The 27,881-nt window shown below is 59.1% G+C and overlaps 1 protein-coding gene across 6 annotated transcripts; it reads right to left on the bottom strand.

The window, feature by feature from the left end:
* Positions 1-281: 281 nt before the first annotated feature.
* On the bottom strand, positions 282-27,789 carry TMCC2 (transmembrane and coiled-coil domain family 2). 6 transcript variants are annotated; one of them, XM_054804163.1, is made up of 5 exons: positions 27,414-27,789; positions 18,580-19,086; positions 2,551-3,485; positions 2,087-2,222; positions 282-1,523 (listed from the first exon to the last, which is right to left on the bottom strand). In XM_054804163.1, the coding sequence occupies exons 1-5, from the start codon at positions 27,576-27,578 to the stop codon at positions 1,212-1,214; spliced, it is 2,055 nt and encodes a 684-aa protein (XP_054660138.1). In that variant the 5' UTR covers positions 27,579-27,789; the 3' UTR covers positions 282-1,211. The 6 variants fall into 6 exon arrangements, with proteins under 6 accessions (XP_054660138.1, XP_054660142.1, XP_054660143.1 ...); XM_054804167.1 differs by lacking the exons at positions 18,580-19,086; positions 27,414-27,789 and adding exons at positions 11,293-11,435; positions 13,628-13,780; XM_054804168.1 differs by lacking the exons at positions 18,580-19,086; positions 27,414-27,789 and adding exons at positions 10,545-10,647; positions 11,293-11,423.
* Positions 27,790-27,881: the final 92 nt, after the last annotated feature.

Raw genomic sequence — 27,881 nt, forward strand, 5'->3', positions numbered from 1 at the left:
CCCCTTCTGCTGGACCCCCTGACCCTCCTGAGCACCCTGTGCCCCAAACCAGCCCTGTGTGTCGGGCTGGGAAGCACCACAGAAAATGTTAAGGTCCAAATTCTCAGCTGAGGTAAACTGGTTTAGGGCCTCCAAAGTCGGTGGAGTGGCACCCATTTGCACCAGAGGAGGATCTGACTGTGCGTATACTTATATATATTTATATATATGTGTGTGTGTATAGATATATTACATAAATATATATGTACGAAATAATTTAAGAAACATCCCAGACAGCATGCTGTGCTCTTGTGTAGGGCTGGGGAGGCAGCTGCTCGCCTCCCCCTGCTCTACCAGCTTTGATTCACAAATGGAAACAGTCTTGAATTAAATTAAAAACCGCACGCGCACACACGCACACACACACACGACACGGTGCAGAGGCTGTAAAACTCAGAGGCGTGATGCTGGAAAGTCCAGGTGTCCCTGAAGAGATCAGATCAACTAAAGCCAAAGGAGGAGGAAATAAATAAATGAAGGGAAACCAGCGGAGGGGATCTCACTTGTGCCGGTGCTGTGTCCAGCATCGGGTCCCTCGTGTCTGCCCAGGCCCCTGTGGGGACACAGGGACAATGTCACAGCCCTGCTCTGTCCTGGCTGGGCTGTGGTGGGGTTGGGAGAGGCTGGTGGGATGTGCATGTCCTGCTGCATTTGCCTTGGACCCGCTTTCTCCTTCATCACGTGCTTTGCTTTCGTTCCATCCTGGGACTGAGCTTTTTGCCATCTTGGTCTTGAAGGGTGAAAGGGAAAACCCAGCCCCAACTAACTGCTCTCCTCTGTCTGCAGAAAGTTCTCCCAGACCCCGGTTTGGTCCAGCTCAATCCTTCCCACTGACAGAAGAGCTCTGCATGGACTTTCGGAACAGAACGACATTTAAAAAAACCACCCCAAAACCCTAGAAAAACCCAGCACCCCATAAATTACTAGTTTCTTCCAAAAACTCCTCATTCCCCATCCCGCTCTCCCCAAACATCCCGGAGGACTGATGGATCCCAGGTCCAACATGCCACGCTCCAAGTGATCACTGTCGGCTGCAGCGAGGATGGAGGGCCAGGAAAACAACCAAACCGAGCGTGTGAAGGAAAAACCAAAGGCTTTGGACCACTGTTCCACCTGCCTTCTCCTCTGTGGGAAATGGAAAGCCCCCAGGGCCGCAGTGGCCAGGCTGCGGATCAGCTGGGGAGCAGGATGTGCTCCAGAAAGTAGGTGATGGAGTCCCAGTGCTTCCAGAGGAAGAAGAGGAAGAGGACGAGCAGGGCAGTGCTGAGGATGCGCATGCGGGTCTTCATGAGCGGGGTGATGAAGTTGGCGATGGTGGAGACGAAGACGAGCAGCACGGCCATCAGGGCCAGGATGACGTTGATGAACTTGCCCAGCAGTGCCCGGGCGTTGGCGTTCTCCACCCCTTCCAGCTGCACCACTTGCTGCTGCTGCTGCTGCAGCTCCAGCTTGGTCACCCGTGTCAAGCAGGACTCCACCGCCTCCTGCGAGGGACAGCACATCAGGGCTGGCCAGTGGCTCTGAGGGATGCCCTACGAGGGCTTTCGGTACTTGCCCCGTGCTCTGAGACCTTGCTGCTGCAAAGTTTTACTTGCACAGCTCCAATGGGTGACCAGCTCAGCTGGAAAGGGGTTTCCCTCTGCAAACCCTTGGCCCATGCGATGTGCAAGGCATGCCCCATCCCGCTCTGCCTGTGCCGGGGAAGGTCTCGGTGCTGGGAGCACCTACTGCAGCAGGGGAGATGACTCAAACTGGGACAGCGGGGACTATGTGTTGGCCCACACGTGGCTCCTACCAGCCCCGTGCTACAGCCACCTGCCTGGAGCACCCAGGGACTTCAGCACAGTGGGGACTCGCTAGGGCACAGACAGGGTTTTGGGGACATGGCTTGGTTACCTGCTTCTTGCTATGACAGCATCACAGCGAGGACTTCATCTGCAGGGTGCTAGAGAAAGGGATCCCCCTTGCCCACCCTCCAGCCCAGCGTCCCTCCCTCACCCCATGGATGGAGGGTGCAGCGGGGGGCTGAGCCCTCATGCTCCCCTACCTGGATGTCCCGTGCCCTCTCGTAGGACTGGTAGGCCACCTTCTCCTCCATGCTGGCCAGCTCCTGCTTCAGGTTGGTCATTTCGTTCTGGTGCAGCTCAGTGAGGTCGTTCAGCTGCTCCTCCAGGCGCTCGTACCTGCGCGTGGGGGTGGAGGGGCACTGGGGTGGGCAGGTCCCCCTGCGTGTCCCCCTGCCCTCCTTCCCCTGACACTGGAGAAGCCACCCGGCCCCTCCAACCCACCCCACTCTGGGCTGAGGCTGGTTACGGCTGATGAAGGGAGAGCATTGCATGATTCTCCACGGCAGCGGTGCTGCTGGGGGTCTGGCAGCGAGGAGGGCAGCAGGACTGCAGCTCCCCATGTCCCTGGCATGCAGGGCTTAGCTGGACAAACCCAGGATGGTGGCTTCATGGTCCCCAAAAAGCCACCCTGGGTTGACAGATCCTGCCACCTGCCTGTCCTTACCTGTACCGCTCCTCTTGCAAGCACTGTGTCATGTAGGTGTAATCCCGCTGCAGCTGGGCCTTGAGGTCCTCCATGGAGTCCTCCAGGTGTGACTGGCTGTCCTTGATCTCCCGGAGCTCCTCCAGGATGGTGTCGAAGTTATTGTGGTGGCTGTCCAGCGTGTTGGACTTAGGGCTCCCCAAGCCACCGGGTCCTGCCCCTGAGTTGCTGCCACCAGCCGAGCCGGAGGTGGCACTGGAGCACTCGTCGTCGCTGCCGTACTTGGGGCTGGAGACCAGGGTGGCACTGCCGCTGAGAGCCCGCGAAGCCTCCTCCGGGTGCCCGTCGTCCAACGTGTCCTTCAGGTGGGCAATGTTGTCCGCGCTGCCAAACTTGTTCCGGATAAGGCTGGCAAATTCCCGGGGCTTGGAGACCACGGCAGTGTGGGTGGCCTGGGACAGACCCGAGAGCCCTCCCTTGACGCCCTCCACCACGCCACCGCCGAAGCCGCTGATGCTGGAGCGAACGTTGGCACCCACATCCTTAAGACCCTGGTGCATGTCCCGGAAGACATCCTTGGGCTGCCGGGAAGGGCCGTTCTGCTCGATCTCCTTCAGCTTCTTGTGGTAGTGCTCCAGCTTCTTGTGCAGCTGCGCGATGGTCTGCGCCGACTTCTGGTTCTTCTTCTCGAAAACCTGCTTGATGCGGGAGGCTTGCTGCTTGTCTGCGTTGTTGGCCAGCTTCAGGTACTCGGCCACATTGTCATCCCGAGCTTCTTGCTCAATCTTGATCTGCTCGGTGATCTTGAGGATCTTCTGGTGCAGGTGCTCGATGGCGGCTTTTGTCCTGTGAGGGTCAGGGGTGCCATCGGGGACGTCCAGGCAGACGGTGCCGTCGGCGTCGCCGTGCCCGGCGGTGGAGGGCAGGCTGAGCGCGGTCACGTCCCCCTTGTCCAGCTGCGAGCAAAGAGAGAGGAGGGTGATGCTCAGCAACTCCCAGGCAGCCCCTGGGGACAGGGCAGGAGAGGAACGGGACAGAGGAGAGAGAGGGAGGCAGGAGCTGGGCAGGAGAATAGTTAACCAGAGCAATAGCAAGAAGTTGTTTGTTGTTTTTCTGGCTGGTTAAGCATTTCCCAGCCATAGCACTACTGCTGGCATCCCAGGAATAAACCAGTTAGAGGGCGTAGCGACACAATAATTAGAGTTTAGGGGCTGGTTTTGGCCAATTGCTTTCAGCAGGAGCATCCACCGCCGGGAGCTGGACTCTGACTTTCTGCCCTCGCTCTGTGCAGAGAGAGGAACCCACATCTCTGGGCTGCTGGACACTCAGCGCCAGCTGGGAAAAAGGAGTGAGGAGCTAAAACTGGAACCAGTCATCAAATCTCCCACCAAACCAGCAGTGAGAGCAGGGATTGAGCAACCCATAGATATTTCGGTCTCAATTTCAGTGTCTGGCTTTTAGCCTAGATGCATGCAGGAGTTTTTCAGCTGAAGAGAAGCTGCCAGAACCCCAATTTGTGGGTGACTCAGATGCAGCTCCCGATCCCCAGGGAGCAGCAGGCTGCAGGTGCAGGGATTCCTTTGCGTTCTTTTCCGAGGTTTCTCACCTGGCAATGCCAGACCCCTCTGCAAGCACAAGCTGCCACCTAGAAAGTTCAGGCACATGCTGATGTCCATTTTACAGATGGAAAAACTGGGGCTTTCGAGGAGGAAATCACCTGCCTGAGGCCACACTTAAAATCACTGCAGAGCCTGGAGTGCAACCCAGGGTCCTGCCTCACGGTATCTGACCCAGGCACGCTGCTTTGCCACTTGAAAAAAAAAAAAAAAAATCACTAAATCTATCCACTTGCTGGGTTTTATATGCAGATTCTTATGCAAATCTCAGTGGTTGTATAAATGGCTCCTGGCTTCTAATTAAGAGCTGCTTGAAAGTTAAATACTGTTGGCAGACCTGAATAATTTCTAATTTCCATCACACTTTCCCCGAATGACCCTTTAATAGGGATAATGCTGCGAGATCATTACTTAGGAGTGTGTTATCACCAGGAAATGCCTTGCGCGGGAGGGAGGAATGTTCTCAAGATGCTGCTTATAAACACTCCCATCTGCAGCAGGTTCCATGTGGGGCTCGGAAAAGCAGGGGCAAACGCTGCCCTCCTGTTATTTACTTGCATCTCCTTTTCCTGCGGCGCTGCCGTCCTGCTTTTCTTCTCTCTCCGTTGCAGCAGCGCTACTGTAATATGGGGCTGGAGGATGAGAGCCAAGGGGAAACCCAGCAGCCCCCAGCCCACAGGTGGACACGGGGCAGAGCTGGATCAGCACTTTTTTTTTTTTTACTTTTTTTTTTTTTACTTTTTTTTTTTAAATTAAATAATGCTTAACAAATCTGTGGAGTTTTCAGACCCCACTGCCAGGCTATTCTTAGCTGCTCGGCCAGGCTGGGCCCTTCAGCTGCCCTGCGAAGGGTTTCACTTTGGTTCCTTATCAAGAGGCAGAAATCAGAAGCAGGAGGAAACAGACTTTTTGCCCTGATGCACAATTATCTGTACAGTAAGGGGCAAACGGGCTGTGGCAAAGGAAAAGGCAGCCCTGGAGATGCCGAAATGGGAAACCCCAGCGGGGCCGGTGAAGGGGAGAAGCTGCTCAAACTTTTTTTTTCCAAACAGGGAAAGGTTTGGGAATCACCCAAACCTTTGCCCCTGCAAAGCCGGTCTTTTGGATTTATTAGTGGGAGTGTATTTGGGGGTGCGGGGGAAAGGGAGGGCAGGATGGGTGCTGAACAGCCTGGCTCCACGCTGCCATGGCTGGGGTGAAAGCCTTTCCCCAAGCACCACTGAGAGCTCTGCTCTCTCAGACGCAGGGCACATCACAGGAAAGCCACAGCAGGTTATTGCTTTGAAAACAACAACAGAAAACGAGACAATACCGAGCTCTGCAATATTAACAGACACTGCTTGCTAAATCCCAGCAAGCCTAAATGACTGTGCAGTGGATTTAACCGGGGGATTAGTAAAAGCCACACTTTCCCTACATGCTGAACACACGGCACATCAAAATGAAAGCACTGTTTTCCAGCACTTGTTTTCCAGGCAGGCTTGGAGGGGAGAGCAGGGGCTGATGTGGGATGCAGGAGGAATGCAGGACGCAGGAAGAAAAATTATTCTTATCAACAGAGTTCAACCCAGGAGAGCTGAGATATGCAAAAGGCTCAAGCTAATAAGCTGAGCAAACAGTACTTAGAGGGCCACGGCTGGGCACAATTATGCAATGCTGGTTTATTTGCTGCTGCAGGTTTGATGGAAGAAAGCCCAGGTGGCAGGTGAGGAGCTCGGGGCCCAGCACCTTGCCCATGGCCGTGTCCCCGGCATGGGGCTGCGGGTCTCCCGGCACACCCATGACTGGAAGGGATTTAAACCCATTATTAAGGAATTGCACAATTATTGCAAAGTTCAGAACAAAACTCTCAAGACATTTACTCATGCCCTGAACTATTTTGTTTTCCATACCCTATAGCCTACTGGGAAGCGCGGTGGATGAGCTAATGCCCTGGCTTCTGCTGCATCAACCCCGAGCCAGGACTTTCACTACAAAGAGTGACCGTGGTTCCCGGCTGGAATACAACACGGGGATGAAACAGCTGTGGGATGGACCGTATGCGCCTTCCAGCATGGAAAAAAGAAGTACCACTGAGCCGTCAAGGGATGCTGGCAGGCAGGGCGGACCCCAGGAGCTGCTGCACCGATCCGGCAGCTCCACAGCACGGGTGTCAACGTGCCCCAGGCTCTTGGTGGCTGTGGAAAGCCATGGGGGAGAGGCCACAGTTGGCAGAGAAATGGAGGCTGATTCTGCGGCAGTCATTAAATGTGGGTGTTTCTGTGGCCCCTTTTCCCCAGAGCATTTCATCAGCGTAATTCGGGACAGCATCTGTCCTGTGAGTTGGTGATTGCAATTAGCCCAGCATCACAGGGGATGCTCTGGGTGTCCCCAGTCCTGTCCCTGTCCCCACGTGCGTTCACAGCCCCGTGCCTCCCCAAGCGGAGCCGCTATTCCCACCAGACCGCGTTACCCACCCCAGGCTTTGAAAATAGATGCAGGAGCCCTGACTCACACTTCCCACCCTCCTTTCAAGCCTGCAGCAGAGACCGAAGCAGGCAGCTCTGTGTCCCCCTCCGCACCCTGCCTGCCCTGCCTGCCCTGCCTGCTGCCCGCTCCTGTGCCACCCCTGGACGGACACAATGGGCCGGCAGTGGCTGCCTCTGCTAATTTACCTGCCTGAGAATAATTTTTCTTACATAATGTAGGGAGGCACGCTCAGGGTTTCAGCTTGCAGCGGAGCTTCCCACCCCATCTTTGCTGTGCGGGCACGGATCGTACCGGTGGGTTTCATTCACCGAGCACCAGACACTGAGGTACCGAAAGCCCCTGCGGGTCTCTCTGCCCATCACCATCCTCCCCACGGTCTTATTCCATCCCCAACGGCTGCCGGGACCTACCTCCATCTCTGGCAGGGCTCGGGTCCCCCACGGCTAGTCGGCGTGGGCTGCTCGGCCGCGTCCCCGGCACGGCACGGAGCCCGGCAGCGATGCGCGGGCAGCGCTGGCTGCCATGGCAGGGTGCCTGGCTGGGGGAAAGCGGCAGCTGACAGCAGCAAAGTTTCGGGGGAGCAGCGGGGAGGGAGGGAGGAGGAGATCCTTCCTGCAAACCCTCCGTCAGGGCTGGCCCCGGGTACCTTCCGGGCGTGCAGGGACTGAGCGCAGCGTTGGGACTGAGCCGATGGGTGCAGCAGGATTGCCGACTCAGGAAATCTGCCGGAGCTGTTTACAGCTCTCGGCGACTGGAGCTTTCAGGGCTGTAATGCAAACCCCCCCCCTCGTCCCTGTGGCGGGATATTCACACGCCTCCAGCCCCATACGCTGCCTGTGCCCTGACGCGGGGGGTCGGAACGGGCCGTTGTCATCTGCTGTGTCGCTCACCAGGACATAAAGCCCGGGAGAGGCAGGGGGAGACACGCATAAAGCAAAACCCTGGGTGGGACCGATGCACGGGAAAAATACAGTTGCCAAGGAAGGAGCGGGGCAGCCCAAGGGAGCTAAAAGCTGGGAACTTGCGTCGGGATCAGGTAGTGTCTTGGCCGTGCCCTGGGACAGACCCGGGTCCAGCCGGTGGAGCGCTGCCGACCCGCTCACACCATGGAGAGCGATGGGGAAGGTTGCACCGACCCGATCCTGCACGGGAGAACATGCAATGCACGGAAAACACATCCAGCCGACTGACCAGAAACAAGTGTTTGATACTTCACATGCAATCAAAAAGATATTAAATGGGACGGCTGAAAAGCAAGCAGGAATGACAGCAGGCTCTGGTCCTGCAGAAGCCGGTGGCAGTCCGGAGTCACCCCCCAAGCGCTGCATTTATGCCAGGGCCAGGGGAGCTGGTGAGGGGCCAAAGCCAAAGTCCTGGGCGAGAAAGGAAACCCGGAGCTTGTGCATTTGCTTCAGCCCAAACCCGCGGGGCTGCACAGAGCGGGGTCACTGCAGGATCAGGCCCGGATAAGAGCGATTGAGGGAAGCAGAATTCAAGCCCACAGCCTTACGCTGTGCCAAACCAAAGCCCTGAACGTGCCCTGCTGATGCCAGAGCTGTTTGAAACCTCAAACCAACTGTGGCCACAGACCAGAGCATCTATGCAGCTGCAAACAACGGGCTAAACAAGAAAGGTTCATTTGCAGCGCTCTGGTTTAATTCTTTTTTGAAAAAGGCAACAAGACAACAACAGCTTACAAAGTATTTTCAGCCACACATTGAATTGTACAGGCCGGACCGATGAGCTGTTCACGACCTAGATGCATGTTTAATGGGGGAGACCGTGCTGCTCCCATAGCTGAGACAAGCCAAGCACCGCTCAGCATCATGCTTCCCATCATCTCGCAGGCTGTCCCTACGTCCATCCGTGCCCTGGAAATGTAACCTGCCGCATCGGAGAGGCTCTGGGTGCAACGCTGCATCTCTGAGCTACCCCACAGCGCACAGCCAGCGCTGCACAGCCAGCACTGCCCACGCTGGAGCAGCACAAAAATCAACCCATCGTGGCACGGATGGATTTGAACGGTTTGGTTCGACAGCTCCATGAAAGCACCATCCTCAGGTCTTGGTCCCTCTGTATTCTGCAAACGTGAGCTGCCCTAAACCTCGCCATGCGATGGTGGCAAAGCCTCCCCTGCGGGAACACTTCCCTTCCAGGAGACATCGGCTCTGACAGGTCTGGGGCAGGGGCTGCCTGCGCTGCCGGGCTGTGGGAACGCATGTGGCTGCAGATAAGCTGACGGGAGGAAACGGGCAGAGAAGCCGCAGCCTCCTCTTGGGCTGCTCTGAGCCGGGAAGGCATTTCCTTACATGGCCCCATCCTTTAGCCCAGCACTGCCGGACCCTCCCGGACCAGCGCCGGTGCTCTTTGTGCATCGCTGGGTACCGGGAACGGGGAGGAGGCAGAGCTGGAGGAGGCAGAGCCGGAGCAGAGTCAGGACTGATCTGTGATGCGAAGCTGCCAAAGCACAGTTTGACACCAGTAACTAAAATCCTTGGCCCCTCCAACCCAGGCTCTCGCTGCTGTGGCACCGTGCACAGCACCCTGCCCAGGGCATCCCCAGCCGTGCCGGTGTTTATACGAGACGGTGCTTGGGAGCAAGGGACAGGCTGGATCGACCCCGCAGCAGCACAGCTCGCCAGCACCGTCTTCCCGAACTGGTCTTGGCTGCTGGCCCCGTGGTGGGGAAGCAGCACTGGAGGGACCTGGCTGGTTCCCGCACCCCAGCCCGGGGATGGCACAGCCCTGCGCTAATCTGAGCATCCCCACAGGCTATGTAACCCCGAAGGGAGGGGCTCCTACACACGGAGCCATCAGCAGCCCCCATGTTTCTCGGTCTGTCCTCTCGGGAGGACAGGATCTGGTAGGCAAAGGCCTCCCCTCCCCATCTGGCTGCGAGTTTGCACGAGCAACCTCTGCGCGTGCCAGCGCTGAGCCCCTTCCCTGCACGCTCACCCGCCGTTTGCAGGCACTGGCAGGGGGCTGTGGTACCGTCCATACCGAAAGGCACAGAGAGCAGATTCCCCCGGTAAGTTAAACCCGCCAGGAGCAGAAACCAGCTGTGCCTACCGTACGGTGCTCGGCCGCGCCGGGGAAGGGACTCCGATCCCCCTGAGCTGCCCTGGAAAGGGTGGATTTTGCATTCTGGCCAAGTCCCAGGCCGTGGACGCCTCCAGGCATGACACAGGGCAGATTACCAACGGACGTTCATCTTTGGTTTAACATCTCTCATAGCATCACTTCTTGTTTTAGCATGGGAGCCAGAGTTCACTTCCCATCACTCTTCCGCCGCCCCAGCAGGGCAGGAAAAATCCCCAGCTGCATGAGACGCCCTGGAAAACACCCTCCCTGCTCTGAGCTCTGCTTTCCATTTCCCTCATTTAAAGCTCTGGGGCCAGCCCCAAAGCCGATCTGCTCCCCGCCCCGCTTCTGTGCTCAGTCCACCCAGCCTGCGGTTAACTGTAATGCCCCCCCCCCGGCCTCGAGTTCCCCACACCTCCTGCCAGCTCACAGCCCCCCGCAAACCCTGCCTGACCTGCCGGGCTGTCCCTGGCCTCGGGGAAGGACAGAGGAGCACAGATTTCCCCAGAGGAGGCTGAAGAAGTGAGGACTTGCTAAATGCCAGGACACTCAGGATGAGGCTTTGCAGGCAGCCTGCTGCAATGAAACCTGGAGAGCGTATTTTTTATTTACTGGGGACCTCAGACAGCTTGATCCATAGGAAACCACCTGTTCTCAGCTCCCCGGTGCAAGGGGAAGGTTAGGGTTAGCAAATAATTGCAGAAGCAAGAATGTCACCTATCAATGCCCTGGCAAAGCGAGGTGGAGCAGCAGTGCAGCATCTCCCCTCCCGAGGGCACAGCCTCCCTTCTGCACGATGCAAAACACCTTGCTGGCACGGGAAAAGCGGGGTTTTTACAAGAAAATTACCCGAGAGGTCGGTGGCGGACTCCCCTTCATCCTTAGCACCAGCTCTGCTCTAGGAGATTTAGTTCGCTGCTTAGAAAGCGGCAGCTATGTTTTTCAGGCCTGCCTGTAAGAGGCAAAGTTAAAAATAAATAAACCCCAGCTCCCATGTAAAGGAAATCCCTGGATAGACATAAAATCACAGCACATTCAGCGTGTGCCGGTGCTGAGTGGTGCAGAATCTGGCCCTGAATGCCTATAAAGTCCCAGTCCGAGCATCTCACCCAAGAGACAGGTCACCGAGTGATGCAACACAAACACACGGCAGATTTTGAACTTGGGCTCTGCCTTCGCTGGCCGGCATGGGTGGCAGCCAGGGCTGGGCTGAGCGGGAGCCCACAGGGCCTGGGCTTAGCAGAGAGAAGCCGATACTAAAAAAAGGAGGAAGACCAGCCAAGCTGCACTAGAGCGTCCTCGACCGGGCTGGGAAAGCTGTGTACGAATTATTGGGAGCCAGGACGCTGACAGAGGTGAAGATCTGCGAAGTCCAGTGCTCCTTAACCTCACATTCCTGAGTGCATTTGGTGTCCAAAGCAAGTGGCTTCTCGGCCAAGACCTCAACCCTTGCAAGCGGCAGCCATGCAGAGCCCAGCAGCAGCCTGACCTTCGCCGGCAGGTACCACCTTGCTCCTCACCCCTTACTCCTACACACCCCCAGTCCTCGCCTTGCCAGAGCCTAGGAGCAGGAAGGAGAGCGGAGGGGGGTACTTACAAAGACACCCAGCAGAGAATTTAAGAGCAATATCCTTTTCCCGGGACAGGATTCGGGAGGATGCGGTTCCGGCATGAGGATGCCCTGGTCACTCCTGCAAAGCGCCTGGCCGGTGCTCCGTGAGGCGGCCGGATCCTCTCCCTCTGTCATGGCTGCGGTTAAGGAGTGGAAGGGGCAGAGGATGGTACGACGTGCTTTGCAGAGGAGGCACTACGAGGCTCTGAGGCAGCCAAGAACAAGCAGCACAGGCTGGTGAGCAGGGAGGGAACCTGGGGGGAGCGGGAACAGGCTGGGTGCCGCAGGGGCCGGTCCTGCTCCTCCAACTGTGCTGGGAGAACAAACAGCACCGCCAAGCGCTGCCTGGCCGGGCTGCCTTCCGAACGACGCAGAGAATAAACAAGCAAGCCGCCGCGACACCGCGGTTCCCCGGTCCCCAGTCTGAGCTGGGATGATGCCACCATCCCATGGGGCTCTCGGTGGCAGCGGGCGGGAGCGTGCTCCTCCATGGCGCCCGGTGAAGAGCCGTGCGTGGAAGGTGGCTGCGTGCGTACAGACGGGCAGATCCCTGGGGTGGCGGGGATCCGTCCCTGCTGCCTGTCCTGAGCTCGGCGAGTCCCTGTGCCCCTGTACCTGTCCACACGCTGCGGATCCCAGTGTTTCCTAACTCGACACCACATCCCCTGGGTTGGGGACTGTCCCTTGTGCCCTGGGCTTGCAGGTCATCGGGAGGACACCTCTTCAGAGACAATTCAATGACCATCCCTCACGGGTGAAGCTATTCAGGGCCCTTCCTATGCTTGGAGAATCCTTGGAAAAAATCCTGCTGTTGTTTTTACTGGAGGGAGTAACCCCGGGAACTCCAGCAATGGTTCTGCTATTTCGCTTACGGAGTGACACAGCATTAAAATCACGAGCAGCAACCCCGGCCCATGCTGTAGCTGGGTTTCGACACCTCTAACAGGATGCTTGTGCAGCTGGGGGGGATTTTCGGCAGCTTATGTAGGAAAGGTTTGAGGGGGGAGGTAGGGAGAGGCAGAGCTGCAGCCGCAGCGGGGCGAGGAGTCACAAGGCAGGACCCTGCTTTGCTCATCCTGACTCAGGAGCCAAATCCTGCTCTCAGCTACAATCCAGCTACCTGCCCGTGGCGGCAGGGGATGGGCAGGACAGATGGAACCTTGGTCCCCCAATCCTGCCCCGTCCTCCCTGGACATCCACCCCACACACCAGCCACCCGCTCGACCCAAATCGCCCAGGGGCAGGCGGCAAGGCGGCGTTTGCCGTGCCTGCCTGTCGGGGAGCGGGAGCTGCTGGTGGGCTGGAAACAACAGCCATATGTCAACGAAGGCTGAGGAACACGATGTCTTTTGCTAGGGGGTGAATCAGTACGAGAGTCTGATATTCTTCTTCTCCTGAATTAATTAAGAAGCAATCTTGAGTATCTTTGTCTTCACAGCTATTATCTGCTTTTTCCAAAGTGTTCCTTGAAGCACCATCCCAATGGGAGTGAGGGAACGAGTTCCCACCACCACCCAGCACTCAGACTCTCATTCCCCTGCCACATGCGGGGAGATGGAGGCAGAGAGGTGGGTGCTGACCTGGACACAAGGACTCTCACACCTCCACTTTGGGGATGCCTGGCGGGGGCTCGGTTTGCAGCAGAAGTCAGCAGTTCCCCCCAAAACCCTTGGCACTTGTAGGGTCTGCACACAGCGGAGCTCCCTGGCTCACCCCCTGGGGACCCCGCCTGGATGCCGAGAGCCCAGCCACGGGGCTGTGGGGCTGCACGGAGGGCAGCTTTACACCACCGTTCCCTCTGTTCACTTTTGCAGTCACCACTGGCCTACTTTAGCTCCTTCCTCTGGGATTTTAACACCAGAACTCGCCTGGAGTTTGGGTGAGGGGGGAGGATGTGCTTTGCCTCTGACAGCAAACCCTCCTAAAGAGATGCAAGAGACTTCACAAACACATCAAAGTGTTGGCTCTGGTTTCCAGCTAGGGAAACTGAGGCAGAGAGTGAAGGGAACCCCCTGCCTGCGCTAGATGTGGGGACAACAACCAAAAGTAGCAAGACTTGAAGGTCCTGTGTCCCCTTAGCTGGTACCAGCTCCCTGGGGACTCTTAGGCACCTCCAGAAAGCAGGCTGCCAGCTCAGGAGCTCAGCTTCAGGCTTTTGGGTTTAGGATTTCTCGCCCCAGCCCCACAAAACTCCCATCAAAAGAGAGTTTTAGGGGCAGCAAAGCATCACCAGCATCCCACCATCCAAGCCACCCCAGCATGCCCGGCCGACCTCCCTTGCCACCACCATGTCCTCACCCACCGCAGGGAGAAAGGATACTCAAGAAGCTCCATGGAGCAAACCCTGTTTCCAACCGGCAAGCCCCCGGCCCTGGGGCATCTCCTCTCCGTGACGGAGCTGGGCTGGGGCTGCTCAGCAGCCCGATGGGCCACGCCGGCCCCGGGGGGTCACGGCTGGGTTGCGCAGAGTCCCCGTCCCTGTCCCCATCCCAGTTGTCGACTGAGACCAGTTCTGGGTAACCAGAGCGGTAGGAGGCGAGAAATCACGTCCCCGCCCTGAAACCGAAGGCGGTCAGATGCCGGCGGGGCCACAGGGAGCCAGGGCCAAGCTGGACATGCTGCAGCCAGAAAGAGATGCCTGAGCAGGGGAGATGAATGTGCCTGACAGCCCTGGGCCGGCGCGGCGAGGGCTCAGCCGTCCTGCAGCCTCCCGGCCACCGCTCGCCCAAACCCCTCTGTGCCCCTGGGCCACAGCTGCCCCTGGGGTGGACGCTCAGAAACCGTTGGTTCCTCCCTGCTGACTTTAATCCGTCTCACCCTGATATAGGCACTGACCCAGCAGGCATCTAAATTTAGCGAGATGAATCCTGCGCTGTGTTGGGAGGGCTGGTGCCCTTGAGGCAGCAGGACAGCGGGGATGGGGCCGTGAGGACAGGACCCCCCCCGAGGCAGAGCCCCAGGACCACAGACCACCTCCCACAGAGTCTGGGCAGGTGGCAGGGAAGGAGGGAGGAGATGGGAGCAGGGAAACGGCACACGTGGGCTATGAGCCCATAAGTAAGCACAGCTTGTAGGCTCAGCAGCCGGCCTGGCCCTCAAACCCAAAGCCAAGACAAGACACGAACCCCCCCTGCTCCCCCCTGTTCCTCCCCTGTGTCTCATGGGAGAAGCATCTGGGCTGGGGGGGACCAAGGTGGCTGCGGGAGGGGCACGGGGGGGCTGCGGGCAGTGGCGGCAGCTGGTGCTGTCACTTGCCGAGGGATGCCAAGGGCAGGTGGGCAGTGAGCCCAGCTGGGGTCCGGCCCCTCGCACCCCTCGGCCGGGGCTGAGCACTTGCACTCGTGACACTTGTGAGCGGATCCCTCAGGGATGCCGGGGAGAAGCCGGCGGACAGAGGGACGGACAGAGGGATGGAGGGACAGACAGACGGAGGGACAGAGGGAGGAACGGAGGGAGGGACAGACGGACGGAGGGACAGACGGACGGACGGACGGACAGATGGACAGAGGACGGACGGAGGGACGGAGAGAAGGAGGGAGGGACAGACGGACGGACGGACGGAGGGACGGAGGGAGGGACAGATGGACGGAGGACGGACGGAGGGAGGGACGGACGGACGGACGGACGCCCGCGCACGCCGGTGCGGCAACGCCGCCCTCTAACGGCCGTCGGCCCCGGATCCAGCCCGCTCCCACGGGCTCCCTCCCGCTCGCCCCCGCCGCTGCTCGGGGTGGGTTACGGGGGTTCGGGGGGTGACCCCGAGGCCCCGGCGCGACGCGGGGTCTCACCTGGACGTGGACCATCCCGCAGTCCCCGCAGGCGTCCGCGCAGCTCCCTGGCAGCACCAGGCACAAAACCCCGCGGCCGCCCCGGTCCAGCTCCGGCCGCCCCGACGGGGACGAGGGTCCCCCCGGGATGCTCTGCCCCGCCAGCGCTGCCGCTCGACTGTACCCCACCGTCGCGGGGGATCGGGGTCCACGGGGAGACCCCACAGCCGCTGCTGTCAGCGCCGGGGCCCGGGCGGCTGTGCCAGCCGGTGATGCCCGTCTGGCCGCCTCTCCCACCAGGCGCTGGCGGGTCACCAGGAGGAGATTAGTGAGATAAGGAGAAGGCTCTCAGCCATGCTCCCATCACCACGTGTGGTCCCTGCCCGCAGCCTCCCCCTGCCCCAACCATGCCACTGCCACCACCACCGTCACACGTGCCACCATGTCCGCAAGCTGGCACATCCTCGTGTGAAATGCCAACACTGGCACCGGCCACGGGCTCTCTCAGACACACTGACACCAACGTGCACCCCAAATACACCACCCCACTTTGGCTAAGCAAGTGAGCCACGCACAACGGGACGCACAGGAGAGCGGCTGCTTGAAATCCAGCGGTGCTCCTGGCCATTGGTACCCGCAGCCCCCCAAGAAGTGGCTCCCCCAGCCCACCCGATAGGCTCGTCAGCGAGCAGAGATCTGTGTTAGGGCAAAGCAGAGAGCATGGTCCCCATGTACAAACGTACAAAACCTCGGCCCCAAGCTGCCTGCAATTGCCAGCAGGAGGCGGGGGACATCCAGGCCACCGCACTGTCATCCCACCCTCACCCGGAGCTACTCTTTGCATGCGCAAGGTGGGCAGAGCGTGGTGGGGAAGGTTGGGGGGGTGGAAAGCCACGAGCACATCTGCTCCAGGTGGGCATCACCCCACTAAGCAAAGCCTTGTCCCCAGCTCGGTCCCTGACCTGCGGTGCTGGTGACAGCCCCCCATCCCCAGCTGGGGGTTACCGCTCGGCGATGCTCCCTGCAGCAGGCAGCTGTGCCAGGGCACCAGGCAGCTGCAGGCAGCACGCGGGCAGCACCGGGGTGGGGAGGGCACACGAGGCATCTCTCCTATGACACCGTGAGCCCCAGCCAGAACCGGCACTGAATGCCCAGACTGTGCCATGGTCCCGTTCACCTCCTCCAGCCACCCTGTCCGCTCCCTGCGCCGCAGCACCCCGGCAGCTGCCTCTTGGGGGGACTTAGGGGGTGCAGGGGGCAGGATCCGTGTGTGCCCAGCCCCAGCGGGGCTGAGGGTGGCCCAGTGCCGGCAGGGACTGCAGGGTGAGGAACCGGCGCAGGTGAAGGTAGGGAAGGGAAAACTGCAGGATCCTAATTAAGAAAAAAGAAAGGAAAAAAAAAAATAGCTGTTCAAAAAGCGCTTGCTGAGGCTGAGCAATTCCACGAGGGATTAATCCAGCGTGCGCTAGGCCCGTTACACAACAGATGGAAAATTCAGTGTGAAATTTCTGGGGGGAAAAAAGACTCTTTCACAGGGGTCCTGTGCACCCCCAGGGTGGCGGCTTCCAAACTGAGGGTGAAACGGGGAGGAGGTAAAGGCGTTTGACCCCGGCAGGACAGGGCAGAGGCGATGCGAAGCGATTGCTGGCACAAAGCCCCCGTGCAAACCCGCCTGCCGGGGTCCGGCGGAGCCGTGTCGGGTGTGCTCGAGCCCAGGGCATGGCAGCACCAGCCGACCCTGTGGAAGAGGAGCTGGTATGCCGTGGGCAGGAGGCTGGGGTTCCTGAGGGCCATGGAAAAATAATACAGCATGAGAATATCACATAGCTCTTGTTTCTCTAAATAGGTTATTTTTCCACTGCCCCACAAAGGCCCCAGTATCGCTTCTCTCCTTATTACTCTTTGTGTCATATGCAGTTAATTATTCATCCCGTTTCTGCGCTCTTTGTGCTGCTCTGTGAGCGGACACGGACCCGCTCTGCTCTCGCCTCTCCGGTGCAAATCGCTTCGGATCAAAGCTTCGGCCATAACCCCAGAGAGCTCAGCGGGACCGGGCTCCTTGCAAGGCTGATGCCACGGGCCAGATGGAAGAAATTTTGGCTGCAGGTGCTTAAATTAACAAGCTGAATGGCCCCTCGCCCTGCTCGGACACTTGGTCCGGGTGCTGCATGCCGGCAGGGAGGAGCGGGGACTGCCAGGGAAGGGTCTGGGTGCCCTGATTTGCACACAGTAAAGGCGGAGAGGAGGACCTGGGCGGCTGTTTCTTGCAAAGCTGCTGATACAATGACGTGTTTATCCTCTGGGACCAGATTCCTGCGTCCCGGCGGTGGCCCTGTCCCCGCACGGCTGTGGCAGGGGAGCAGCGCTGGCACCCACTGCAAGCCACGACTGTCAGCTGCAGTTGGGTGCTGAAACTGCCGAGCAAAAACAGAAGGAAAAAGTATCTGGTTGATCCTCTTTCCATTAGCTCAGAGGGCAACAGAAGTCTCCAGGTCAGATTTCCTTCTTGGAGACTCAGTGCCAAGGAGAGAGGAGCAGTTGGGGGGGGAAGTGGGAAGCATTGCCCCCAGCCCCTGCGCCTGCTGGGTCCCACTGCTTGGAGTGGAGCGCATGGACCTGACACCCCCACTGCTATCCCACCCCGGCAGCTCTGCCCAGCCGCTGCCACCCTATTAAACAGCTGTTCCCGTAAAAGCCACCCAGACACCCACCCAAGAGCCTCCACGGGGTGCCGGAGCCTGCCTGGCCATCTCCCCACCCCAAGCCCTACTGCTTTGCCAATTCACTGCTGGTGTTTTCAGGTAAATTAAAAAAAAAAAAAAAAAGAAAAAAAGAAAAAAAGAAAAAAAGAAAAGAGGATGCACCTAGCCCTCAGGGCTGCAGAGAGTGGTTTTAGAGCATGACACCCCCCGAGCTCCAAAAGCCAAGGAGAGAAGCCGGCACAGAGAATCCCACCAGCACCCGGAGCACCTCTCACCGCTCGCACCGTGTCCTCAGCGTGCCGTGCTGCTGCGCTAATCTCAGCTGTTTCATAATTAACGTGGCTAAACACTAGATGGAAATACCATCCTCTCCATTAGCTCTGCACAGAGCAGTTTAAAAATCACTTTGGGTGGGACCAATTTGCAGCTGCCCGGCCAAGCGCTGGGCTGCCCGGGGTCCCCTCCGACCCCGTGCCGGGGGTCCCACCCCACCGGCACAGAGCTCTTGCCAGGTCCCTCCTCCTCTCTCCCTCAAATCCCGCTCTGGGAATCGGACCGAGGCATGTCCCCGCCGTCATCTCCCCGTGAGAGGAGCATCAACCCCAGCAGCCTCTGGACCCAACTCACTTCTGGGCAGGGGCTGCCGTCCGCCATCCTGCACCCCCGGTGCCACCAGCGCTGCCCTGAGGCACAGCCTCCTCCCGACAGCATTTTGGGGTGCTCTGCACCCAGTCCTGCCCCAGCACCCCAGGGTGGGCTCGTGCCCCCCAGCTGCCCCAGGATGCCCCGTGGCGCAGCCCTACCTTATCGGCCAGGCACTCGGTGTCCTCGGTGAGCAGGTAGACGGCCCCGCTCTCGGCCAGGAGGATGGCAGTGTCGGTGGTGGAGGAGGACCTGGGGCGGCCCTGGTGCTGATGCAGGATGGCGGTGAGACTGCTGTCCTGGGGGGCCTTGCGGACGAGGTGGGGGCTCCCTTTCTGGGGCTCCAGCGAGCCGCTCTTGGCCCGTCGGCTGCCACTGTGCAGGCTGGTGCCACGCTTGATGGAGGGGCGGGAGCGGATCTGCTGCAGCACCCGGTTGAAGGCGGTGGGACGCGCCGGGAGGTCGTGTAGGGACATGGCGTAGGAGACGCGGTGCATCTCTGGGGACCGCTCCTTCTCATCGGGGGAGTCGTGGTCGGACATGCCGTAGTGCGGCGGCAGCGAGTCCTGCGAGTTCTGGTGCTCCCGCTCCCGTGACCGCCGGCGGCTGTGGAAAAGGTGCTTCAGGCCATGGCCAAACATGGACCCTTCAGACAGCTGCTGGATTTTCTGCAGGAGAAGAGAGAAAACAATCCTTGTTACTCTCAGGAAGGGACAGCATCGACCCGCTTTGGCACAAACAGCGCTGACGGATGGTGCCCATGCTAGCACCAAAACGAAACGGGAAGCTCGAAGGCTTAAAGAGCTTCTGGAGGGTTCTGGGGACCCCACAGCTTTCCAAAGGGATCTGTGAAAGGGAACAAGCCCTGCTGCTGTCACTGCACTTTATACCCATGGAAAAGTATGAAACATTAGTGGCCATCTGATGGCATGCAGGGCTGAGCAATGTGGCTCGGGACGGCTCAGGTATGCAGCTCCAACAGCGTTCCCCACGCCGGAGGGAGGTCTCCGATGATCGCTGGCTAATCCCTAGAAGTAGCAAGAGGAGCAGAAAGACCCTTCAGAGCAACGGAGGGAGGAGGTGCCTGCTGCAGCCAACGCCATGTGCTGTGCAGAGACCCCAACCCTGCGGGCAGCGGGGATGGAGCAGCCTTTTCCTTAGCGAGAAGAACCAGGGTTACTCCCACCCTTGGAGCCTCGGCCACCGACGCGCTGCCAAGAGCCTTCTGCTCTCCAAAACGTGCTCCAGGAAGGATCAGGGAGCGCTTTTCCCCAGGGGATTTTCCATGAGCTCTGAGCACAGCACAGACCAGGCTGGCCTCGCTTTATGGGGGTAAAACTGCTGCTCGTGGCCCAGTGCCACCAAATCCAGTCCCCGCTGGGCAGCAACTGGTTTCCAGCAGGAGATGAGGGCACGCTGCTCCCCCGGGTACCCCCGGGTCTTCCTCTCCCAGGGGACTACGAGACGCGTGTTCCCACAGAGCACACGGCTTTTCTGGTGCCGGCTCCTGGGAATCGGGGTGTACGCTGGCTGCAGCGAAGTCATGCAATATAGATGGTGGAACAGATCGTGCTCGTGATTACGGCCAGGTCAGCCCAGAGCGGTTTCCCTGCAGTCACTGGAATGCCCAGATTTGCACCCATGGGAAGATTTTGGCTGGGTGCCCTCTGCAATCCCCTGCGCGTGGTCGACCGGGGGGAGCAGCGGCGTGGGCAGCAACTTCCAGAGTCTGCAAAGGGCTCAGCAGATCCCAGATCCCCGAGCCATTGTGGCTCCCGGGCAGCAAATAAATGATCTTGGGACGTCGAAAGATCCTGTCACCTCCCGAAGCAGCCTCGGCTACCAGGAACCCAGCAGAGCACAAGGCACAGGTCTGCCCTGTGGCTCTGGCTCTATTTCGGAGTTAAGCCGAGCACCCTACCTTGGAGGACGCCAGTTCTGACCCTGCTGACGTTCAGGGGCGTTTCACCACTGATTTAGTGGCTGGGACTCTCCCCGGGGATGCCGGTTCCCGTAACGGTGGCGCTGCCGTTTACTTATGCTCAAAAAGCAGCGTGAAGCGGGCTCTGAACCGGGAGCTACTCATAGCCCCAGCCCACACTTGGCAAAAGCCCCGGCTTTTGGAAAAGCAGTGATGTTCGAGACACGACCTCCAGGAGCTGCGGACAGTGGAGGATTTCATGGCCATACAGAAAGGACTCCATCTCCTAAAAAGCCCAGGCATTAAAGCCACAAGGTCCAAATCCATAAGGGCCTAATTCTCATCGCTCCTGTAATACTGACAAGGAATCAGCAATTAGATCCCGTGTCACTAAACACTATAGGCAAACCCTTTAATCCTCCTGTTATCCATTCATAATGAAAATTTCTATCCTTTCGGTTTTTCTTGAGAAATATATAATAAATCTGCGGTGCCAAATTGCTACTTCAGGAAATTGTGATTTAAATTTTATTCTATTTATAGAGTCTCTATGGAAACAGAGACAGCATTAGATAGGTAATAACTATAAACTCACAGATTTCTACCATGAAGGGTACGGCATGCCCTCGGATGCACAGTTAGCCCTTTAGAAGGTCCAAGCGAAAAGAAATGACCAACTCCCTTCCTTGAGGATAAAGAAAACAAAATAAAAGCGAAGCTGGCAATAAAGGAGAGGATGTTTTCCCAGCACCAGCGTGGAGGTGGAACCCAGCTGCCCTCGGGATTCTTGGCCCAACAGCTCCATCTGATAGAAATTAACCTTTAAAATAAAACTTCTCCTCTGGCCCTTTCCAACTTCTCCTGAAAAAAACCTTTCCTGGGCTCTGCAGGTAGGGCTCTGGTGGGACGGTAAGGGATCTGCATGGGAAAAAGGGGAAGGGAAGCAAAAAGAGGAATCCCGGCCCTGCTCGTCCTGGGCTTGAATCCCACCGGATCGACGGCGGCTTGTCAAGCTAAAGGCTTGTCTGCATTAAAGAGCTGTTGGGAGTGGTGACCACAAACAAGCCATTCCACAATGGTTATTGCAGAGAATTTGCTGATGTAAAAACTCTGTTTTCTTATGTTACTCCGGGATATTTCTGCACTTCCAAAGCAGAGGCATTTTTCTGGCACGAAACTACTCGTGGCTCAGAACAGAGCGTCTGCACAGGCTATTTTGGAACAGCCGTTGCTTAATAACTGATGCAATGGATACGGAGATTAATTTCTCAGCGTAGACAGCTGTAAAACACTCAGATTAATACAAAAATATCTTTATTTCTTTTGTCTTTTTCATTAATGCAGCCGGGGTCTCCTGCTCGGCGGTGGGGACTTGTTTCCACGGATGTCAAAGGAGCGGCTCCTGCATCGCATCCCCCCGTAAGGGGATCACTTCTTGCTGGCTGCGGCAGCTTCAAGCCCAAAGCTCACGGTTTGGCTGAGCACAGCTCTGGGCTGACCACGGTCACGCTCTCTGCCTCTTTCTTACGTCTTTATCCACTGATGGAAACTAATCGCTGAAATGTGAGAAGCCAGGAGGGGGCTGCACGAACCCCCCGCCCCGTACCCATCCCACAGAGTCTCAGCCCTGTGGGGACACGGCGGGGACAAGCCATGTCTGGCCAAGAGGTAAAAAAAACCCGTTTTAATCCAATCTTGCAGGAAGACAGTGACTCAGACGACCGTTTTTGTCTGGGATGCTGCTCCTTGGCAATACCCGCGGGAAAGCCAGGGGCTGCCCTTGCCCGCTGTGGGGGGCTGTGCGTCCCCCCTGCGGCTGGGGCCGTGCCGGGCTCTCCAGGGCCGGTGCTCCTGCCGCTGCCAAACGGCCACACAGTCCGAAACCCCCCGGTTTCTCACTAAATGGTGTTCCAGTTCTGCCCCGATATCCAAACCTCTTACTCGGCTTTCAGACGCGCAAGGAGGGGATCTTGTTGCCATGACCTTACAGCACAGCCACATGCTGCGAAGTCCTGCTCAATCATTATTATTATTAATTATTTATATCCCTGGCCTGCCCAGAGGCTCCAGCCAAGACTCTGCAGCCCTTTGGAGGCATTGTACAGACACAGTGGAAAACTGTCCCATCCCATCCATCCCATCCATCCCATCCTGTCCATCCCATCCCATCCATCCCATCCCATCCCCTCCATCCCATCCCATCCCATGCATCCCATCCCGTCCATCCCATCCCGTCCGTCCCGTCCGTCCCATCCCGTCAATCCCGTCCCATCCCATCGCATCCCGTCCATCCCATCCATCCCATCCCACCCCAGGGCACTCCATATTTAAGGTGTGTGGGAGCCGTTCCGCAGTGGGCAGAGCCAGGGAAGGAGCCCCTGCACAGCTCGCAGCCCTGCAAACAGCAGCTGGACCCCGGGAGGTCCCGTTCAGCCCCGCACGGGGTTTCTAGTCCTTCTGTTTTTTCCGGCTGATCCTCCTATGGGTCCCCAGCAAGGGGGTCCTACCACCACCCCGCACTCCACTTCTGGCAGCCGGGCTGGGGGCCAGGGGCAGAGTTGTCCCCCCAGGGTGCCAGCCAGCCCAGTGGCCCCTCGCAGCTCTATCTCACAGCAGCATCCTGAGCCCCTGTTCTGCCGCTCCTCCCGCTGCCACAAACGCCAAGGAAAACGTATAGATGTTCTAAAATGGAAAATAAAGCACTCCCCCACACATGCTTCTCCTCCCAGGGACAGGATGAGAGAACAAACATGTGACAAACGTTAGTCATGTTGTTTAATGCACTACCAAAACGCCGTAGTGACACGCAGCTCCTTAAACGCTCGCTGGAATAACATCTGGGGGCCGGCACCGACTGCCCAGGCGTGGCTCCGGCTGGGGGGGCTGCGGACCCCTGCAAGCCCCCGACCTCGGGTGGCGTTTGCAGAGCGAGGTCTCTGCTGCCGGTGCCGAGAGGAGCCAGATGTGCTCCCGGGGGAATAACACAGCGAGTGGCAGCCCACGGCCGCTTCTCCCACGGCTGTCACCTCTGCGTCTCCCGAATTGACTGCAGGGATGCTGAGACCTGAAATTCGGTGGGAAGCGAGGATGGGGATCCCAACGGGTCAGATCTGGGGCAGGGGCTGTGACCGTAGGCAGCCGGGCACGGAGAGCTTGGCCTCAGCCGAGCGGCCCACACCAACGTGACCGTGTGCCTGCTGGGAAGCATCGCAGGGCTCCCAGGAGGGCAGCGCACCCCAGCCTCAGCTCTCACCCCTCCACCACGCCTGGCCAAGCCCTGGGGAAGCACCCTGCCCAGGAGGATGCTCTGCTCTCCCCGAGGGACCGGGGGGTCCCAGCATACAGCTCCGCAGCAGAGTGGGGACCCACCGGGGTCCCCGCCCGCAGCCCGAGAGCTTTTGATGAGTGATGCCCTGGGGAGATGATAGATGCGGCTGCTCCAGGGACCGCGCTGCTCCTGCTCAAGCTGCTTGACAACAGCTCCATCCCACTAACCACAGGGGAGCCGGCTCACCTTGGCGGTGTCCTTTCAAGACCAAAATATGCCTGGAAAATTGTTCGTGCGAAGGATTAAATATAAATGTACCTGAGGGTTTAGAATAGGGGCTGGTGACCTTTATGGAGAGGAGGAGTCCTCTGCATCCTCCCTGCAGTGAGCAGCCTGCACAGGCACCACCACGGGGAGCCCTCTGAACCACATCAAGGTGTCTCCACCCCCAGACCCATCCCCTTGTAGTGAGGGAGCTTCGAAAAAAAATAAACTAGCTGAGTGGGTTTGACCTGCTATGAGTAAATGGGAGGTTAATGCTTCGCCCCATCCCCTCCAGCCATCCCTGTGCCAACCTCATTGCTCAGGGCAGGACCTGGGCTGGGGACTGCACGTCCCGTGGTGGGACCTCTCCTTGTCCTTCATCTCCTTCCTCCCCTGGAGAAGCTCCCCAGCTCCAGAAGCCATGGGGAAGTTTTCTGTCCATAGATGTGGGGTTTGGATCAGGCCCTGGCAAGGGGGAAGGGCTCAGTTCAGTGCTTCTGGACTCCTGCTGATCTTGGCTTTCAGGTTCAAAGGAGGGAAAGGCGGGAGCCATGAAGACTAAGATCGTGAAACTGGAGATGGAAATGATGTCAGGCTTCAACTTTCAGCCCTTGGCCAGATCGACCCGTTTGGGAAAACAGAGAGAGAGAGACCCAGGGAAAACACTCAGCTCTGAGATGCTCGGAGCAAGCGGGAGTGTGATCAAGCGGTGAATGCCTTGGTGGTGGGACACCCCGGACACCCCGGCAGCCGCGAGAGGCTGGATGTCTCCTTTTGCAGTGTTTTGTATGGATCCAGTCACTCTGCTGCAGAGCACAGAAATCCCTGCCACCCAACATATTCTTAAGCAGAACTATATGTCATGCATCTGCTTTGCTCCTTGCCAGAACTTTTTTTTTTTTTTTCCCTCTCTTTTCCCCTAATGGAGCCCTCGCTCTCGGCAAAAGAGCTGGAGTCCGGGCTGGGGAACGGAGAGCTGCTGCGGATCTGCCGGGGTTAGGGGATGGAGATGACACAAGGCAGCCTGTTGTTTCTAGGTTGCCAGCTCAAATCCATCTTCGGCTGGCAGCAAACAAAAGTTTACATCTGCTGCTTGTTCACTGTCCACCGGGAGATGAAGCTGTGGGTCTTGGTGTGTGGCACCACGCCAGCCTGGGGACAGCAGAGGGGTGAAGGACCAGCTTGCTTGAACCCACCCCACCGTGGCGAATCCAGAGCAGGGAGAGCAGCTCCAGAAGAGGTTCTGGGCAAGAAAACTTTAAGATTTTATTAATGATGCCACTAATCGTAGCAACAGGAGGCGAAGTGGCTGAATCGGTGGTGTCTGTGGTAAGGCCAGGCAGAGCGCCCAGCTCTGCCGCGGAAACCGTGGGCAGCACCGAGACACAATTTTTCATGCGTTCTGCCTGGCAAAGCAAGTTTGAGGATTCACTCCATGCGGGCAATTAATTGCTGAGCTACAAACGCGTTAAAGGTGAGCATCACGAAGCAAAGCTGCATTAGGGTATCGTACTCACATCAATAAAATCAATGGGTGTTTGGCCACTGCTGTTGCTGTGAGCTGGACTGGACTGCAGACCAGGCTGAGCTTCAGCCTGGAGCTGGACGCACCGACCGAGGGACGCGTGGCCTGGTGACCATCCCCACTGTAAGCCGTGGCTCCTTTTGCCCCACGCTCCCACCCCTTCCTGACTCACCGTGCTGGTGAAAAGGGCCCCAGGTGGGATGGAGAGAAGCTGGGGGATGATGCAGATGAGAAGCACCACCTTGGCCAAGCCAAGTCGAGCTTCCTCGAGGTAAGGGTGTCCCACCCCACCAAGCCTGAGCACCACATCCCCACGGACGTGCCTTGCTCTGGCATGGGGGTCTCCCCTCCAGCTGTTTTTTAGGGTGGCAGCAGCAGCTGTACATCACATCAGCAAAGCCAAAACAGCCTCAGGAGCAGGAGCTGCTGCTCGGACATCAAGGAAAAGGCACCGCGTGTTGCAGCGAGCAGCGTCCTGCAGCCACGGGGCTTCTTGTGCTTAAAGCAGCCAAGTTCTACGGGAACAGGGGTTTTTATTTCCTGGCTGCCGTTCCGGAAGGGAAGCATGCAGGCACAGCAGCAGCCTAGCAGTCGTGGCTGTGCTTCCCAGCTTCCATATGACCTTGACCGTGCCAGTAAGACCTTCTAGGCCACGCAGCAGGCTGGGGTGCTCCACAACAAGGGTCTCTGTCCTGGATGCCAGGATGCCCTTGGGTGACCAGGGACATTCTCCACTTTTGTCCAGGTCTTTTTGAAACTAAAGAGTGGAAGCAGCACCTCCGTACCACCGTGGTGTAACCGCCACATCGCCTTTGACAGCACTGCCATGAGCACGCTCTGCCCGTGGCCGCAACATGCTGCGGTGCCTGAAAACACCAAAGTTACAAGCAGGGAATTCATCTCTGCAAAATAAAACCCCACTGTGCCCACACCAGCGGGACCCTGTTGAACGGCTGGGGGTCAGAGCTGCTCCGCTTTCAAACCCACAGGGAATTTCTGCCCAATTTCACATGGGACCGCCCCGTCCTGCCCGCCCGCATCCCTGCACGCGCCCTGCCGGGAGGACTGGCTCCCTTCCCTCCCGCAGCGCTGCAGTGCCGCGTAACTTGTTTTCCACATTCACCGGACACAGCCCGAAGGCACCGGAGGAGCAGCCTCAGGGCCATTTATACACCGGCGCTTCCCGGCTGCCGCAGCACTAATCCTGTCAGCACGGCTGGCAGTCTCCCGAGCATCTCCCCCACGCTCAGCGCTGGGGTGACTCCGGCCGTTATTTACCGAGGTCCGCTCAGCCCCTCTGCAGGGGGACAGCCCTGTTACCCCAAAAAAGCCCGCTCAGGTGATGGCAGCCTGCTCTGGACCTGCCCCGGGGGGTGACCCTCATGCCCGCAGGCCCTTTGGCAAGGGCGGGTGGTGACACCAGTGTCCTCCCGCCTCTCCCACCGCCGCCCTATTATTATTGCTGCTCTTGGTGGCCACGCTGCAGCAGGGCCACGGCCTCAGCGGCGCCCAGCCCCGTGCGTGCCTGTTGCGAGCCTACCATGAGGCATCTCGACCCGGGGAGGTGGCCCACCGCGGGGGCACCCACACCTCAGGGGCATACCCTCCCCGGGAGCATCCCCAGTGCAGGAGCATCCCTGGTCCGGGAGCATCCCAACCTGGGACCTCTTCATCCCAGGAGCGTCCCTGTCCCAGGAGCATCCTCATCCCAGGAGCATCCCCATCCAGGAGCATCCCCATCCCGGGGCCATCCCACATCCTCCAAGGTCACACCTGTAGCAGAGGAGGGACCAGGGCACGGGGATGGTGGTACCCCACCACGGCGTACATCCCACCGGTAACCTCGCCCGGTGCTCACCACACCGGTAACACCAACGGCAACGCCATAGGGTGCTTGCCCCATTGGTAACCCCGCTGTCGACCCTAACGTGTCCTCGCCCCTCCGGTGACCCCGCCGGGATGCTCGCCCCATTGCCAACCCACCGGTACCCACCGGCCGGTGCCCCCGCCGCCTCACCTTCAGGTCGGGGGGCTTGGTGCGCGGCGGTGGGACGGCGCCCGCCTCGGGGGCCGCCGCCGCCTCCCCGGGCTTGGCCTCCATGGCGGCGGGGCCGGGCGGCTCCTCCGCGACGCCGGGGTCCTCCTCGGCTTGCCGCAGCTCGTCCGACCGGCACCGCTTCATACCGGTGCGCCGTGCCCCCCCGGGAGGCGGGGGCGCCTACGGCCGCGGCGGCGGCGGCGGGCAGCGCCCGGGCGGCCGCTGCGGGGCCCGCGGGCTGCGCGCCCCCGCCCCGCCCGCGCCTGCCCCGCCGTGCCCGGGCCGGGCGGCGGCTCCGCGCCGCGGCGGCTCCGCGCCCGCCGGCATCGGCATCGGCATCCCCACCGCCGCCGCCGCCGCCGGGGCCTGAGTGGCGGCGGTCCCGGCCAATGGCGACGGGCCGTAGGCGGGGCCGACGGCGGCGATTGGCGGCGGCGGCGCGGAGCT

Source organism: Grus americana, chromosome 25, assembly GCF_028858705.1.
Source record: "Grus americana isolate bGruAme1 chromosome 25, bGruAme1.mat, whole genome shotgun sequence".
Lineage (NCBI taxonomy): Eukaryota > Metazoa > Chordata > Aves > Gruiformes > Gruidae > Grus > Grus americana.

What these genes read in the sequence shown, in the direction of transcription:
- TMCC2 (XM_054804163.1), bottom strand. Translation starts at nt 27,578, where the DNA reads ATGAAGCGGTGCCGGTCGGACGAGCTGCGGCAAGCCGAGGAGGACCCC. An exon ending in CCAAGCCCCCCGACCTGAAG is followed by an intron (nt 19,087 to 27,413) that starts GTGAGGCGGCGG and finishes CTTCTCCTGCAG; the next exon opens with AAAATCCAGCAGCTGTCTGA. An exon ending in CCGAGTGCCTGGCCGATAAG is followed by an intron (nt 3,486 to 18,579) that starts GTAGGGCTGCGC and finishes CTTTGCTCGCAG; the next exon opens with CTGGACAAGGGGGACGTGAC.